Genomic DNA, 17,571 nt, shown 5'->3' with positions numbered 1-17,571 from the left:
AATTTTGTACTAAATCAGATACTAAATGATAACCAGATTCTGGTAAAAAGAAGCAATATGCTGATGTCAAGATATATGAAAAATGAATGGGAGGAAAAGCTCAAAACTGAGAGAAGACTATTCATTATCTTTTCCCCTTAAATGAGAAGACTTATTAGGTCAGCTCATCAAATAATAACCTTCCCTGAGTTGGAAAATCACTGCCCTAATGATCAGGTTTGAAGAGATGCTGTTTTCTCATAATCAGCTTTAGTAGCTGTTTCAGTTCTCACTGAGGTACAGAAAGAGCCAATGTAGTTTTACTTCAAATCAGTCCAATTTTAACGCACAACCTTACACCTAGAAAAAGAAAAGAATCACTGATAATTGCCATGGCTGATGAGTTTATGGTTCTAAGAATAAAAATTAATGTAAGATGTGGTAGTTACTCTTCAGTAATCCAAAAGAAAGTCAGACTTACCATCCCAGTTAAGATTAAAATCTTCTAAAATAGAAAAGCTTCTTTAAAATCCACCCATCCATCTACCCACCCACACCCTCATCCAACTAACAATACTGAGCATGAAAGATTGTGTTAGGTCCCAGGATAGACAGATAAAAAGATGGTTGTCTTTGTCTGTTCAACAGAAATAGGAAATGGAAGGACAATTACACAAATAAGCTGGCAAGAAAGGCATTCAATCGATTTGAGACTGGGACACTTTTAAGTTAAAAGATCTCTATGACTATGAGCCCAACATCTAAAAGAAAACCCAAAAAAGGAAAAGATGACCAAAGATTTTAATATAAGACATTCTGACAGAGCTACAATTGAGATAATCTTTAAAATAAACTGAGTATCAGTGGTCTGTGGTCACATGCTGTCCATTTTCTCCCATTCACTCAATCTCTTTTACCAGATCACCTATCCTTGTGTATCTGCATGTCCAATTGAGGGCCATGGTGGTTTTGTGTCTTATTCTGGTTAAGGTGTATGTATGCGTACACACACACACACACACAGTTGCAGGGTTTGAGAAAAACAATCCTCTTTTTTACTAGGTGGTAGGGGGGTAACTAATGAAAGTGAAAGGGAACAGCAAAGAAAGACGACGATAACCAAAAAAAAGGAAGCTATGGGATACTGGAGGCTTTGCCACATCTAAAGACACAGGGGAGAGGTAAGTAAGGTTCATGAAACAACTTAAAAGACTAAGTTCTTAACCTAGAGTGAACGGTGGATAGCCTTTGGGGGCGGGGAGAACTTTTGTGAAAGTTTTGAGTCACACACCCAAAAACTTAAGAAATTCTAAACTGGACAGCCACATATAGCTCTATTATCTCTCCAACTTCTATACACCATTGTCCTTTTCCTCTTCCTTAATTATATGTATTCCTTCAGGTCCATTGCTTTCCATCCATTAGCTCTTCTCCACTTCAGAGAGCTTGCTAACTGTCACAGCTTTTGCTTGTGTGAATGAGGAAGCCTCCATGTATTATAGCACTGTTTTCTACACTACAAGTCTGTCCCTTTTGTGAGGAGAGACTATGGGCACTTCTGTGGGCTGTCACAAGTAGTCCAAAATGCTTGCAATTTTTTTTTTTTTTTTTTTGCATGCAACAATTACAACCTACTCCCAATCTCCCTGTCTATCCATGGCACTGAATAGTAAGGAAACGGAGGCAATGAGTATGCATACAAAATGCACAGAAAGAAAGCAAAAAAAAGGATGGCATTTTGGAGGACAGAAAGAGCAAAGCAACAGACATTTTTAGAATCAGGGAAAGTATATGTATTCTTTTTTTCTTTAAATTTTATGGACTGATTGATTGGCTGTGTTAGGTCTTCATTGCTGTGCGCGGGCTTTCTTTAGTTACAGTGGGCGGGGCAACTCTTCGTTGCAGTGCGTGGGCTTCTCATTGCGGTGGCTTCTCTTGTTGTGGAGCACGGGCTCTAGGCGCTTGGGCTTCAGCAGTTGTCGTATACGGGCTCTAGAGCGCAGGCTCAGTAGTTGTGGCACACGGGCTTGGCTGCTCCGTAGCATGTGGGATCTTCCTGGACCAGGGCTCGAACCTGTGTCCCCTGCATTGGCAGGTGGATTCTTAACCACTGTGCCACCAAGCAAGTCCCAGTATATGTATTCTTAAAGGCAGAGAATATGATGGCGTGTAGAAGAGATTGAAAATGAAAAGTTAATATTTATTCACTAAATATATGTGTGAGTCTTGAGAGCAGGGAGATTATTAAGGAAACAAGGAAGCCCATAATATAAAAGTGCGTCTAGCTATGGAAAAGAGGTGGGAAGAATAAGAGACCGCATTACTCCAGAGACATGGTTCAAACAAAATGGCAACAGGTTCCAGAATGTTTTAGAAAACTTCATGCATGACAAGGATTTCTTCAACCAATTGAAGATGCCATAAAACTACTCATTAAAAGAAAAATCCCACAGTAGTTTATGAGGAAACATTATGAATGTTTTGATGGTCTATCAATCATTATGTGGTCCACCATCAAAACATAATGCACAATTCGAACAAAAGCAAATGAATTTAAAAATAGCTATCAATAAGCCAACCAAGAAAGGTATCAACCAACCAAAAGGTTAACCGAACTCATTTAAATAAATTTTGCTGCACTGTTGACACTAAAAACTATAGAAGAAAAATTCCCATGAAAAGACCACTGTTAGTTAAGCAATCTTTTTAAATGTTAAAAACAAGAACAGAACCTAAATCTAGTTGTTTTGGAGAAACCTGAAGTTTCCCTTAAAGTTTCTCTTCTTCCAAATATAAGATTTCCAAATTTATTAATAAGAAAGGGCGGGTTTTTGTTTTTTTTTAATTTGCAGGGGTGGGGGATAGGAGGAGGGGTGGGAAGAGGTATATACGTTTGTTAAAACTGTGTTGTGTGAAAGCTGAGGATAAGTTTGAGAATAGTAATCAATGTACAAACCAGAAGGAAGAAATCAACCCTTTATTAACTAGACCTCTTACAGTCATAAGTTAGAAGGAAATCTTCTTTGTTACCTTTGAAAGGGCTCAACATGCAGACCCCCAGAAAGGAGTCACTACAAGAGGCAAACTTTCTTTACCTTCTATAAGTAGTCTGAGGTTTTCATGTGCGTATCAGGTCTCTTAAGAATAAATGAAAATTGCCAGTGGTTGTCTATATAGTTAAAACTGCTGTTTTTTTTTCCTATTCACAGAAAATGACTTAACAATGGCATGGTACTTTTTCTTTGAGGTGTAATTTAAATGTTAGGATGGTGAACCTTGATCTTACACACTGAATTCTAATGTTGCTTGTTTGGATATATATTTTTTAGATGAACAAGTAACCCCATTACAACTGTTTCTCTCTTAACAATTTCAAAGTGCCCAGGCCAGGAAATCTCTGACCAAGTTCCTAACGTTGACTACATATGCCATACTCATTCAGAAAAGTAAACAAATACTAAACTAATCAGAAGATCAGACAAACAGTAAACAAATTACAAGGCTTGCTCCTGCTGCTTGGTAATATTAGCAATGTTTCATGCGCGGACTACATGATACCTGTAGAAACCCATGACTACTTTGCCTTGGAACTGCCCAAGAGGGAGCATCACAATTTATACTAGTCACCCAAAAAGGTCTGTACTACATTTATAGTAATGCATTGTATACTACATAATGCATTTTGTGTACTACATTTATAGTAATGATACATTTACAAGTTATCTAGCAAAATGTTAGCATTTTTAAAGTCCTGGTGATTAAAAAGAATAAGCTTTAGTAACCTGAAAATCTTAGAACTCCATTCTTGATGAAATGTAATAAGTGTAGCATTTATGTTGAATTCTGCAGGAACCAGTCTGTGTTTTTCTTGTGTCCATTTGTACCATGATTTTACATATCTTACCCTTTCATGCTCTATGTTTTTAGCTTTATTTCTCATTTTTTCTTTGTCCTTCTGGAGTCAACTCATTTTTTATAACCAGAATTTTGGAGCTGTATGTGTCTTTTTTTTTTTTAAACACACGTTCTTTCTTATTTTATTCTTTCTGACAGAGTTTTGAAAAGAATCTTTTTTTTTAACATCTTTATTGGAGTATAATTGCTTTACAACAGTGTGTTAGTTTCTGCTTTATGACAAAGTGAATCAGTTATACATATACATATGTTCCCATATCTCTTCCCTCTTGCGTCTCCCTCCCTCCCTATCCCACCACTCTAGGTGGTCACAAACCACCAAGCTGATCTCCCTGTGCTATGCGGCTGCTTCCCACTAGCTATCTATTTTACGTTTGGTAGTGTATATATGTCCATGCCACTCTCTCACTTTGTCACAGCTTACCCTTCCCCCTCCCCATATCCTCAAGTCCATTCTCTAGTAGGTCTGTGTCTTTATTCCCATCTTACCCCTAGGTTCTTCATGACCTTTTTTTTTTTTTCTTAGATTCCATATATATGTGTTAGCATACGGTATTTGTTTTTCTCTTTCTGACTTACTTCACTCCATATGACAGACTCTAGCTCCATCCACCTCACTACAAATAACTCAATTTCGTTTCTTTTTACGGCTGAGTAATATTCCATTGTATATATAGAACTACCATATGACCTAGCAATCCCACTACTGGGCATATACCCTGAGAAAACCATAATTCAAAAAGAATCATGTACCAAAATGTTCATTGCAGCTCTATTTACAATAGCCAGGAGATGGAAGCAACCTAAGTGTCCATCATCGGATGAATGGATAAAGAAGATGTGGCACATATATACAATGGAATATTACTCAGCTGTATGTGTCTTTGAATATCCTTTAATCCAACTACCTCATCTTTTTAAATTAGTAAACTCAGAGATAGTGTCTTGGCCAAGATCTGCACCTAGTTAGAGAGAGACTGGGAAGGAGACTTTAGGTCTGACTTACTCCATATGCAATACTGCATATCTTTATTGCCTTGGTTATACATCACATACCACCAGTATTCTGGTCTTCCTGGAAGTGTATCTGTCCAAACTACACACAGAACTTTAAGTTCAGACATTAGTTTTTCATTGTTTGTTCCTATAACATCCCACATTCTCTCCAATAGTACAGTTGAGGCAGCAGAGACACTCAAATCTCAGGGAAAGGGAAAATAATCCTCATAAATAATTGATAATTTAGATCCTAAAATTCTGAATACAGTCAATACTGTATGTCAGTAGTACTCTAGTTGCCTGAACTAAAACTAACCTGCCCCCTCTTACTGGCACTCACGAATTTCCTAAGCTCTCCCTTGCAGTGTATTTCCTTGGTTTAGCTTTCAATACCTAGAAGAGTACAGCTTACCTCGATATTTTACTCTTCTAAATTATTCATAAAATATTAAAGAATAATTCTGACACCAATTCCTTTGATAAGTATAAACAGCTCCATCTCTCATTTATTTACTAGAATAATCCTTTTATTTATACCCAAATTTCCTCAAGTCCATTTATCAAGATCTTTTATAGCCATTTTTCACCCAGAAGAACACAGTAGAAAAACAGGGATAGCCATGTGAAAGGTTTATAGTTTAGTTAAAAAAAAAAAAAAAAAAAGAGGGGCACTGCAAGTGAGAGCAGTTTATGAGTTCCTATTTAGGATTTGATTCATATCCTACATATAAATCAAGATTTCCTATCTTATGTAAATTTGTTCTTGCTATTGTAAATGATAATAAATCTAAAACCAAAAAGACCCTAGTCAAGGTTAGAATATTACAAGATACTTCATTACCTTAATTAAGGTGGTTGAAATACTATGTCCACTTTATTATTTTTTTTAACTTTTTATTTTATATTGGAGTATAGCCGATTAACAATGTTGTGACATACTATGTCCACTTTAGATGTGGCTGAGGGTAAGACAGGCTAGAAGAAAATACCCAGGATATAGAAAGCTAGGTAAGCAGGTGGGCTGACCATATTTATGCATATCACTATTTCATAACAAAAAAACTGGTTTAAAAATCATTGCTATAAAGATATGGAGCCTCCTAATTATCAAAAATAATGAGTTACAACAGATTTTATAAATAAGTAGTCTACTGCTTTCAGATGAAGAAGTATAAGCCTTTGGTAAGCTGGCCTTCTGTAACACTTGCTTTTGTTGCCCACGCCCAACTTGTCCTCAGACCCTGTTTTCATCACTTCCTTTTCTTTAACACAGTCCTAAACGCATTAAAAAAATCTTTCTCTGATCCTTCCCCCATTCCCTTCGGTTTTCTCTTACTCTTCCTTTTACTGTCTTTTTTTCCACTTGATTTCTGGAACCCCTTTGCTGTCTCATCACTGTTTTCCTCATGTCCGGATACTCTTTTCCCTGTATCCCAAGACATCCGTAGTCTGCCTGAGTTTGCATGCTGTTTTCTGAATGCTCCAAATATCCTGTTTTAACTCTCATTTAAGCAGTCCCCCCTTCTTCTGGCCTAACCAATAAGCCACTCTTCCTCCTTGTTCCCCCACAAAACTATCATTCCCTCAGATAACCCAGCTAAGTGGTAGAGCAGTAGACTCTTCAAACTAAGTCACACTAATGGAAATAGCTGATAATCTTTACTTACACCTGCCCAACCCCCATCCTATCCAATGCCCTCAGGGGGACGTTTACTAAAATAATTTTACTTGGTAAAATCTCATAAAATCAGGTTAGAAAATTGGAACTGGGGATGTGTGTGGTGGAATTAACTGGAGACTCATCTTTAAACATACAAAACTACCTATTTCCAGTATATTCCAGCCTTAGAATAGGTAAGGAATTGGTAAACAAAGAGAATATCGATCTCTGTTGGGATTTCCTGATTCTATTTGATTCCTAAGGTCTGATTAAGTTATGTCCAACCTTTCAGATCCAATAACTGAGGGAAAGGGAAAGAAGGGTATGGTATGCTAAAGGTCTGTCCTGGTTTCCAATGTCTGGAGGCAGGTAATACTGTCAGTCAGGGGATCCTAGAACACAGAAACCCCAGTGCCAGAAAAAAAGAGAGGTGTAATAGTTATGGATCCAGAAGGTCAGAAGGATCTCAAAGTTTTCTGTCCCATATCAGTTCACCTCTCTTCTCCCTCTAGCTGATCACAGAAACACTTGTTTTGATTATATGAAAGTAATATTAACTAACATTTATGGCTATTTACTCATGGCACAGTAACAAACATCAAATTGTAGTTAGCTATAAGCTTTACTATATTCTACTCAAGTGTCTAATCTTCATAGTTCTGTTCATATGGTAGGTTTACTTTACTAATTAAAACAACAGTACCAACAACTAGAGGGAACATTAGAAATGCCCAATAAGTACAGGTTGCATGAATTAATAAATACTGTGTGTATTTAAAGTGGCAGGTATCAATCACTCAAACAGTCATTGAGCACCTACTATATGTAGATCAGGGATTACCTTTAGTTTATCTGGGGAAAATAGTATAGACTTCACTGAAAATTTGCTGTGAGGATGTAGGAGGGTACAGCAGAACCTCACTAATGACACCCTCCATCCCCCCCTACCTCTGCCCCCATGTTTCCTATCTCTGCACTCTCTCTAGCTATACAACCAACTGGAAAGTTAGTTCTCCTTCTTCATTCTCTTGAATTAGCCAGTTTTATTCTGATCATCCATTAACTGCTATTAATTAGTATGTGCTTTAAAGTTGCATCTGCACAACAGTTACATCTTTGCCTTAGTAAATAAGATGACCATTTGCAAAAACTGCTCCAAAATCAGAACAGGGAGGATCAAACAGAAATAACAAAAATTATTGACATCAAGTAGCACCTCTTTCCTGGACAGCTGTGTCCTTATATGGAAACACTGTTCAAGTATAATAGTGATCTAGAAGGATAGGGAGAAAGTACTACTAAGTGATCATAGCCTAGTTTCAGAATGGCTGCTAAGACAGGGCAGCATTTAACAACTTTAATAAAGAAGGGCCATATTACAAAATGATGTCATGTTCAACTTAATACATTGAGTTTTATGAAAAACCATTTCAAGGATATATTCACAGGGTCCATTTGAAGAGGTACAAAGATTCATGCACATCCTTTTCACTGATATCCAAAGAATCACATAGAGTCTGACAGCCACAGAGATTGCATGCCATGTCTACATATACCACATCCATGTACACACATATTCTTCAACTCCTCAAAGTCATATGCACATTCAGACATACACAGAGTCATATTTATGTTTGATATCCTGGGCAAATATAAAAAGTTGAAATATCAAAATAAAACATTCTTCATTCCTTTTTTAAAACTTGTAACAATTAGGTATGTGTGAACAAAGTCTGAGTTAAATTATTTACTCTTTAAAATGAGCCTTTTCTTTACTTTAGTTGATTCTATTATTTGACAATATGAAAACTGCCCACTCACAAAAGTCCTTCCAATATTTTAGAGACCATATTCTAAAATCTAAGCCGATTTATTTTCATGTTAATCTGTCTTATGAACACAATTTACTAGAGAACAGGTAAATAGCATTTACCAGGTTCTAAATCATTATACTGCAGTAAGCCTTAGGATCAAATGAGATACCACTTCACACCCACTGAGACAGCTATTAAAAAAAAAAAGGAAGACAAGTATTTGTGAGGATGTGAAGAAATGGGGACGCTTGTAACATTCCTGGTAGGAATGTAAAATGTGCAAGCCATTGTGCAAAATGGTTTGGTAGTTCCTTAAGAAATTAAACATAGAATTACCATATGACTCAAAAAAACTGAAAACAAGTATTCAAACAAATTCATACTTGTACACAATGGTCAGAGCAGCACTATTCACAATAGCCAGAAGGTAGAAACAAACCAAATGTCCATCAGTACATGAATGGATAAACAAAATGTGGTATATCCCTATGCTATGGACTGAAGGTTTGTGTCCCCTTAAACTTCATATGCTGAAGCCCTAATCCACAATGTGATGGTATCTGGAAGTGGAGTCTTTGGGAGGAAATTTGGTCATGAGGGTAGAACCCTCATGAATGGGATTAGTGGTCTTATAAGAAGCGACACAAGAGAGGTGATCTCTCTTCACCATATGAGCAAAAAGTAGCCATCTGCAAACCAGGAGGTGGGCCCCTGCCGAACACTGAATTTGCTGGCATCTTGATCTTGATGTTCCCAACCTCCAGAACCGTGAGAGAGAAATGTTTGCTGCTTAAACCTAAGTGTCCATCGACAGATGAATGGATAAAGAAGATGTGGCACATATATACAATGGAATATTACTCAGCCATAAAAAGAAACGAAATTGAGTTATTTGTAGTGAGGTGGATGGACCTAGAGTCTGTCATACAGAGTGAAGTAAGTCAGAAAGAGAAAAACAAACACCGTATGCTAACACATATATATGGAATCTAAAAAAAAAAAAAAAAAAATGGTTCTGAAGAACCTAGGGGCAGGACAGGAATAAAGATGCAGACGTGGAGAATGGACTTGAGGACACGGGGAGGGGGAAGGGTAAGCTGGGACAAAGTGAGAGAGTGGCATGGACTTATATATACTACCAAATGTAAAACAGATAGCTAGTGGGAAGCAGCCGCATAGCACAGGGAGATCAGCTCGGTGCTCTGTCACCACCTAGAGGGGTGAGATAGGGAGGGTGGGAGGAAGACGCAAGAGGGAGGAGATATGGGGATATATGTATATGTATAGCTGATTCACTTTTTTATACAGCAGAAACTAACACACCATTGTAAGGCAATTATACTCCAATAAAGATGTTTAAAAAAAATAATGTTTGCTGCTTAATCCACCTAGTCTATGGTATTTTGTTATAGTTGCCTGAACTGATTAAGACATGATATAATGAAATATTATTCTGCCATAAAAAGGAATGAAATACTGATACATGCTACAACATGGATGAGCTCTGAAAACATGCTAAGTGAAAGAATCCCACATTATGTGATTCCATCATATGAAATACCCAGAATAGGGAAATCTATAGAGACAGAAAGCAGATTGGTGGCTACCAAGGGCTGAAGGAGGGATTAATGGAGACTGAGTGCTTAATGCGTATGGAGTTTTCTTCAGGAGCAATGAAAATGTTTTGGAATTTGACAGAAGTGATAGCTGCACAACACTGTGAATGTATTAACACCACTGGATTGTTTACTTTAAAATGGTTCATCTCATGCTATGTGAATTTTATCTCAGTTTTTTAAAAAGCTTAGAAATTCATAAAATAACAAACTTAGTTGTTTTAAATTTTATTTTCTTTAGTAATAATAGAAAATTATTAGCCAGTGACTAAAGAGTTAAATGTAATTACTTCAAAAATAGTGCATGGGAACAGTGAAACTGAATCCTGGATTTTAAAATCTGATCAAAGAAAGGTTTAAGCAGCATCTCATTTTCAATCAACACATACAGGTGCACACACACATTGAAGAGTATGTATCAAAATATGTCTCAATTTAAGGAGAATTATTCTCCAAAATGTATCCATCATAAATACCACCTTGTATGCATTTGAGTTTCTACTAAGTTGTTCACTTGACAAGGGGCTGTCTTGATTTGTGTATTCTGAGAAACAAAGTACTTGCTGGAGAAGATACTTAGCATGGGAAAAAACGCAATCAAGTTTCCCTTCAAAATTTGGGAAACTTTAAAGTTACCTGACAGAAATGGTAAAAAAAAAGAGGTAAAGAAATTTAGCACTGACTTAGTAGTTTCTGATGTCAAGACTCCACAGTTCCACTGGATGTCACTGTATACAAAAGCCTTTTAGATACCACTTTAAAAAGCAATCCACTAAATAATTATATTATGCAGACAATAAACATATACCTACAGTACAAAAAGGAAAAAAATGTATCATGCTATGTAAATGGTACATGTAGAATTTCCAATGGCGGTCTCAGACAGATTCAAAAAGTGCTTCATATTAAAAACTTTAGGTGATGTAACCTAAAAAACTATATAGATGGTTCAAAAAGTAGCTCTACTGATAACAAAGACACAGATGTAAAAGATGCATATACAGTTTGAAAAAAATTGTTTTATGAAATTTGAGATGTAAAATAAATTCCTAACCTAATATTAACTTTACATAATATATAATTTTCAATATATTCAAGTTAACAAAAAGAACCCTTTTGGGATCTTCTAAATGGGAAAATAGAGGATCACTTTATATTCAAGGATTAACAGTTTTAGCATTAGAAAAAAGACTGAAAAGAGCTACACCATAAAATGCTAAAAGTGATTATTTTGAAGACTAAAAGTACTTCGGGATTGTAATTTTAATTTTCTCTACCTCCTCTGCATTTTCAACATTTTCTTCCATCTACATGTATTACTCGATTAAAACAAAAGCAGTAAGAATTAAAAATAAAATTTATTTTCTCAAGAGGTCTAAAACTTGTATGACATGGAATCAATGAATTTCTGTTCTGGAAGAGGCCAAGAGTCTCCCAGTCTATCCTTCTTCCAAATCAGAATCATCTTATCTACAATATTTGACATCATCCAGCTTTTCCCTGATATACAGATCAATATTCTGAAAACAGCTTGTTCCATTATTACCAGCTGAAAACTTCTTTATTGATTCATCAATAATTTTATTTAGTCTCTATTTATGCCAGGGGCTGAGGTCTTTATTTGAGGTATTTTTCTCAGGAGTCCCTTAAGTCTTCACTTTTCCAGGCTCTATATCCAATTCTGCTCCTTTGTATACCCTACCTGGCATTCATTAACATTCTTCTTAGAGAGGCATAGTCAGGACTTAAAACAACATTCCAAGTGATTTCTGATCAACCCTAGTCAAAATTAATAGTCCCAGGATACCTGAACATTTTTCTTAGATGAACGTAGACTACATCAGCATTGCCAGCATTACGTAATAGTGACAGCTTAAGATTATAGTCAACTGAATCATCCAGGTCTATTTTACTAGCAACTTAGATGTTCCAAATCTAAAGTTTAAGCAGCACATTTTTCCACAATCAATTTTAGAAAAGTTTAAATATGGGGGAAAAATTGGCTTTATAATAAAGGAAATATATCTATTTCCTGATCACAGAAAGCTCTCCATCCCCCTTCTATATTTTTAGCTTGACTAATCAATGAAAACAAGCAATCTATTTATTCCTTGTTTTATCTATAGGGAATTGTACACATTTAATGTTCAGTTTAGGAAGAAAATCATATCATCAGAGGCAGTGTGGTTGATGAATGAATGAAAAACGAACATAGAAATGGTGAAGAAATGACTATCCCTGGGCTTTTTAGAAACCACCAATGCACAAACTTAGTTTTCCAATCAGTGTTTTCTCAGCAGCAATGATGCCAAGCCCAGAAGGGATGAGAATTTCTCTTCTACATCCCTTATATATAAAGTTATATTAAGTTCCAAGAAGGGGTTTACAGGACTCTAGTTTTCCCCATCTGTATAATGTCTAAAATTACAAAAATACAGCCACCAATTTATTCCCAGGTTAAAAAAACTTGATATAAATCCTTGGGAAGCAAGAAATTTTAATATTCTAACTTTTATATACAAAGCTGAAGGTTAAATTATACATTAGTCTTACTAGTGATAAACCTCACTCAGTGAAATCTCTATATAACTTCTCCAGTGCCAAGATTTATCATAATCTGCTAAAAATTAGAGAAGCTATGCCTATTTGAAACTTTTTGCCTGCCATTATTTTGTTCAAAACCATACAAGTGGTAGCCTAATAAGTGGTTAGATAGGATGCTTCCTACCTGCATAAGTACTTAATATGCCTACTTTTATCCTACACAGATTTAATTAACAGAGTGTCACTTCACACACATGTGTAATTTTCCCAGAAATGGTAAAAGAATTAAGTGTTAGAAGTTACCTTGAGTGGTGAAGTTGAAGAGTGCAGGTGTGTCTCGCCCATTTGGTAGTTTGACATTTGGGTCCCGTAATTCATCAAAAAATGAATGTGCACAAGCTTCCAGTGGTGTCAATCGGGCAGTTGGGGTATACTCCAGCAGACGGCTACATAGTGCAATCGCCTCTGGTGGAGTTCGAGGTCGGAAGACCTACGGTATAAAAAAAGAGAAGGTACAATTAATGTTTCCTTGTAAGAATCTTAGCAAATTATCCTCTGAGTACTGAGTTAATTCCCACCATGTACAAAAACATGGTTGCATTTGTGAAAGGAACCTTCTAGAATGAAAGGAGTTAACTGCACATGATTTACCACAGTGATGTGAACCGCTAATTAAAGACTATATGAGAAAAGCTCAGAGAAAAAACTAGGGGAAATGGAAAAAAATCTATATATGCTGATCATAAAGCAGTACAATCAAACATGCACACAAAATGTGACAGGCACAAAAGAAAGCCTGAGTTCTGGAGGCAAGCGCAACTAGGAGAATACAAAATTAATTTTAAAGTTTTGACTGCTGTGGCAACAGATAAAACGTTGCCTCTTTTGTGTGATTTTTTTAGCAGAACGATTATGGATAATGGACAGCGCTGTTCAAATTTTGGCAATTAATATCTTTTAAAAAAGAAAAGCTGTTTTACTCTTAGTCTATAAATATTAATGATCTGGTATTAATTCTTCAATAAGCAGAGACTATTATTATTTGAAGAAATTCTTGAATATCCAGAACTTCGCAAAATGTCCAAAACTGTTTTCTCAGGTAGCGGTTGTCGTGAACACGGCCAGTTTACCCTCATTTGAATAAATATTCTAGGGTTTTAATCAGGAATAGAGAAACGTATTTTTCATTAAGAGCTATTAATTCACAGAAAAAGTAAACTGAAAGCTATACTGAAGCAAAATGCAAATAAATAAATTTGCTTAAAGGAATAGAAAGCTTTCTACTCATCTATGTCTTAAAACTCCTAATAAATACATGAAACTATGAAAAATATACTGTGTTCTAAATTATGGACAGTTAAAGAATAAAAGCAGAAGGTGAAAAACAAATAAACGAACAGAAAGCCTTTGAAACTAAAGAAAAATGAAACATATACCCCTTGACAAGAAGAACACAGAATCAAATAGAAGGTGTAGTAGTGGCAGTGGTGGAGGTGGACAGACACATAAAGAGAAAGAGATGTGTAAAAATGGAGGGAAATAGACCTAAAAGTGAGGAAAGAACATGTAGATTGTGACAAGGCACAGAGGAGCCTGGGAGGCTTAAGTTTTCCTAACGAGAAAGGCTCATGTAACATTTGTCTATTCACCTAGGCTGAAAGCAGAACTGGTTACTACTACAGACTCCTTAGGTTATAAGAGACTATTTATAAGAGTACTCTACTCTGAAAATCTTTTTTTATTCCTTTTGTTTTTACACAAAGTTTATTATTAATAAAGATATTTTCCATGGAAATTGAGAGATTGGCTTGGGTAGGATATTAGAAATTTACTTCCGAATATTAAAGGCCTTAGTTAATTTATTTGGCTTGTTAGAAAACCCTCTCTCTAAGGTCAAAAACTGCTTTATCTTTATTCTTTTGAGTAATCTGACTTGCCTCAGTCAAGGAGTTACTGTATTATTTGAAATGTTTAGATCTTACACTGTTCTTAGTCATTTTCCCCTTTCTTGCTCCCCAGCCAGAACCATAATCAAAGTGTGAAAGAAAATAATCAGTGGAAATATTTAGAAAATTTTTCGTAAAAATATTAAGCACTACTGACATTGCTCTGAGGGCAATTTGCATTTGACAGCATATGGATTTATTTTGCTAGCTAGTCTAATAAAAATGTCTCTGCACCAATATGGTAACACATAAGTAGAATTAAAAGTACCACCACCAAAAGCAGAAATAAATATCTTCTAACATTCAAATGCAGGGAAGCTACACAGTGAGTGTAGTTTAAATGAAAAAAAAATTTGTGTTATTGCTATTAATAAATCAGTATTGTAAGCTTATTTCTGATTATTAAAAAAAAAAGTCATCCACATCTTTCTGGTTTCTTACTGGCTACAAGTGACCATCCATGTTGGTACTAAGACACATATTAGCTTATTCTTGCCAGGGAATCCTAACTCACAGTATCAAAGAGTTAAAAACAATAAAGAAAAGAATTCATACCAAGAGCCTAAAATTAAGACTTAACCCGCCTTTTAAAAATGTATCCATTATTAATTTAAACCCCTTGAGAGATTCTTGATGAGAAAAGTCTTGGTTCAGTAATCTATGGATAAAGGTTAAGCGGAAAATTATGCGGGGTCAAAACCCAGTGTACCCAAAGTCCAGATTTCTGACCATAAGACTGGGTGTGGTAGCATGCAACTTTCAAAAATTACAGGCCAAACTAGAAACAGCTCTTCTGAATTATGTCTGTGTCTAAAGAAAAGGAAATCAGTAACTATTGAGATTTGGCTTCTTTTTTTTTTTGGCCGCAATGCGCGGCATGCAGAACTTCCCCAACCAGGGATCGAACCCGTCCCCACTTCAGTGGAAATACAGAGTCTTGACCCCTGGACTGCCATGGAAGTCCTTGGCTTTTAGTTTCTGCTGCTTTTCATTCCTTACTCATTTAAATTGCCTAACACTCGGAATCTTTGGTTCTGTGGATCTTTGTCAATATTTATTCTTGTAAAAATAATAATTTTTAAACCCCTCAACTCCTAAACTTCAGCTTAGATGTCAATAAATCACTCAGGAAACTGACAATCTAAATATACTATAAGCAAAACCTATACCATACAGTGAGTAAAAACAGAAATCACAGCTACCTACATTGTTTTTACTATTACATTTCAAGAATGAATAACTATTTAGCCTTTCAAAAAAGTTTTCCCCCTAGTTTTATAGACCTGCCCTGAAATTTTGGGAAAAAAAAATTAAGTACATACCCGAACTCCTGAGGTGAAATGTCCTGTTCCTGACGAATCCTAAAGATGAGAATGCAGTGAAATAATCCAAACAGGGGAAGTCAATCCAAAAGAGAATAGTCCAGCAAGGAAAAATATATCCAATGTTATAAGAAATCCATGGTGTGGGGGGGGGACATAGAAAATGTTTATACAGTTATAAACTTTAAACATCAGTCTCCACAGTAGCAAGTCCAAGTTTTAAAAATTATTTCACCACAGTGTATGCCAAAAAAATTTGATTGCGCAATGGTGAGGCACAGTAAAGAAACATTTTAATTTTAGTTAATTATGTTCCGATGCCAGTGCGTTTATTAAAAAAATACAAAACCAAAAAAAGTTAAAATCAAAATGAAATCTAGAAGTAAAGTTCCCAAAGTAAACTGTTTGGTCTTCTACGACCTGGATTCATTGTCCATTGACATGGCTTGGGAGGGGGCATATCAGACTGCTTTTAAAGATACAAGTTCCCAATTTGCTAATTTTCTCTATTAATGAATTTCAGTACACAGTATAAACATTTTTTGCTAAATTATTAGTGATGAGAGAAAAGTAATAAATATATTTAATTTATATTACTATAGATTTCAAGCCAGATATTTTCAATTTGTGTGAGCTAAGAAGGATCAGGCCACCGCGGATTATTCTCCATTTTGGATTGACTTCCCTGCTAAGAGATGTTTACTGACATTCTCATTATCTTAGAGGACTCTTCAGGAAATTGACATATCACCTCAGGAGTGCGGGTATAAACTTACTTTTTCTATTGTGGGCTTTGCCCCCTAATACCCTTGCACCCATTACTTAGGAAAAATAATGAACATTCTTTCTTTTTGGAAAAACTCACTGAAAAAAATTCTGTATCTTTGAGCACTACAAATTCAACACAGCTCCATCTGCAAATATGCCCAATTCACCCACCAAAAGCTAAACAAAAATATATACAATGAACAATACAACTAAGGGACAGTCACAGTTATAGGTGACATGCATAGTAATGTACACCAACACCTAGGCACAACGGAGCCAATTATGCAAAAGGGAGGTAGTAGGGTCTATTATGTCTAGGTATTGAGAACAAAAAATGGCAGACCTCACCAGTAGCTGTGAATTCCCTTGGCTATTCTAAGAGAATTTAACATTCTTTTAGGATAGTTTCCAGTGGGGGAATTAAATATTTTGCAAAAATAAATAATCCGCGGATTATTTTTAGTCTGCAGACTAAAATTTAGTACACGGATTAAAATCCGGCCCATCAGGATAAAAATCTCTCATGAACTTAAAACACAACCAGGTGGACAAAAATAGAAAACCAGACTCAAAAAACTGAGAGCACAAAGTAAGACTCAACTGGGCCAACTAATAATTAGTGCGCAGACTAAATATGGCCAGCCAAGAATGTCAGCAAGGCCATGAAGAGCCCAAAACACCCCCTGTAAAAACTAAAACCAAAAATAAATAAATAAAACAAAACAGAACAAAGCAAAAAATAAATAAACAAAAGGAAAGAAAACAAAAGAGAAAGGAAAAACTGAAAAGAATCAAAACACTGACATGAACTTTTAAGTGATTCAAATACTACCTCACCTGTGCAGCAACTTATTTTCTTAAATTGAAACAAACTCTCATCACAAATACTAGTCTACAGAAGAAACTGAGAGAAAAAATTCATTTTTTTCCAAAATAAATTATCTGTGGTACTGAACAAATGCAAATGAGTCCTTAACAGAAGAATTATTCAAAATAAATTTGTATTTG

At 35.7% G+C, this 17,571-nt stretch overlaps 1 protein-coding gene across 8 annotated transcripts in view; it reads right to left on the bottom strand.

Moving 5' to 3' along the window:
• The window catches only part of GSK3B (glycogen synthase kinase 3 beta), a 201,165-nt gene that overhangs the window by 21,815 nt on the left and 161,779 nt on the right, over nucleotides 1-17,571 (bottom strand). For 6 of the 8 annotated variants that reach the window (XM_019922438.3, XM_019922437.3, XM_033855790.2 and 3 more), the window contains 2 exons: nucleotides 15,796-15,834; nucleotides 12,831-13,017 (listed from right to left, as the gene is read on the bottom strand). In XM_019922438.3, coding sequence (XP_019777997.1) covers nucleotides 12,831-13,017; nucleotides 15,796-15,834 — 226 coding nt within the window. The remainder of the gene's footprint in view (nucleotides 1-12,830; nucleotides 13,018-15,795; nucleotides 15,835-17,571) is intronic. The other 2 variants (XM_019922442.3, XM_019922441.3) reach the window with 1 other exon arrangement.

The sequence above is a fragment of the Tursiops truncatus genome, chromosome 4 (genome assembly GCF_011762595.2).
Source record: "Tursiops truncatus isolate mTurTru1 chromosome 4, mTurTru1.mat.Y, whole genome shotgun sequence".
In the NCBI taxonomy this organism is placed as follows: Eukaryota; Metazoa; Chordata; class Mammalia; order Artiodactyla; family Delphinidae; genus Tursiops; species Tursiops truncatus.
This window is presented reverse-complemented; position numbering and strand designations above follow the sequence as displayed.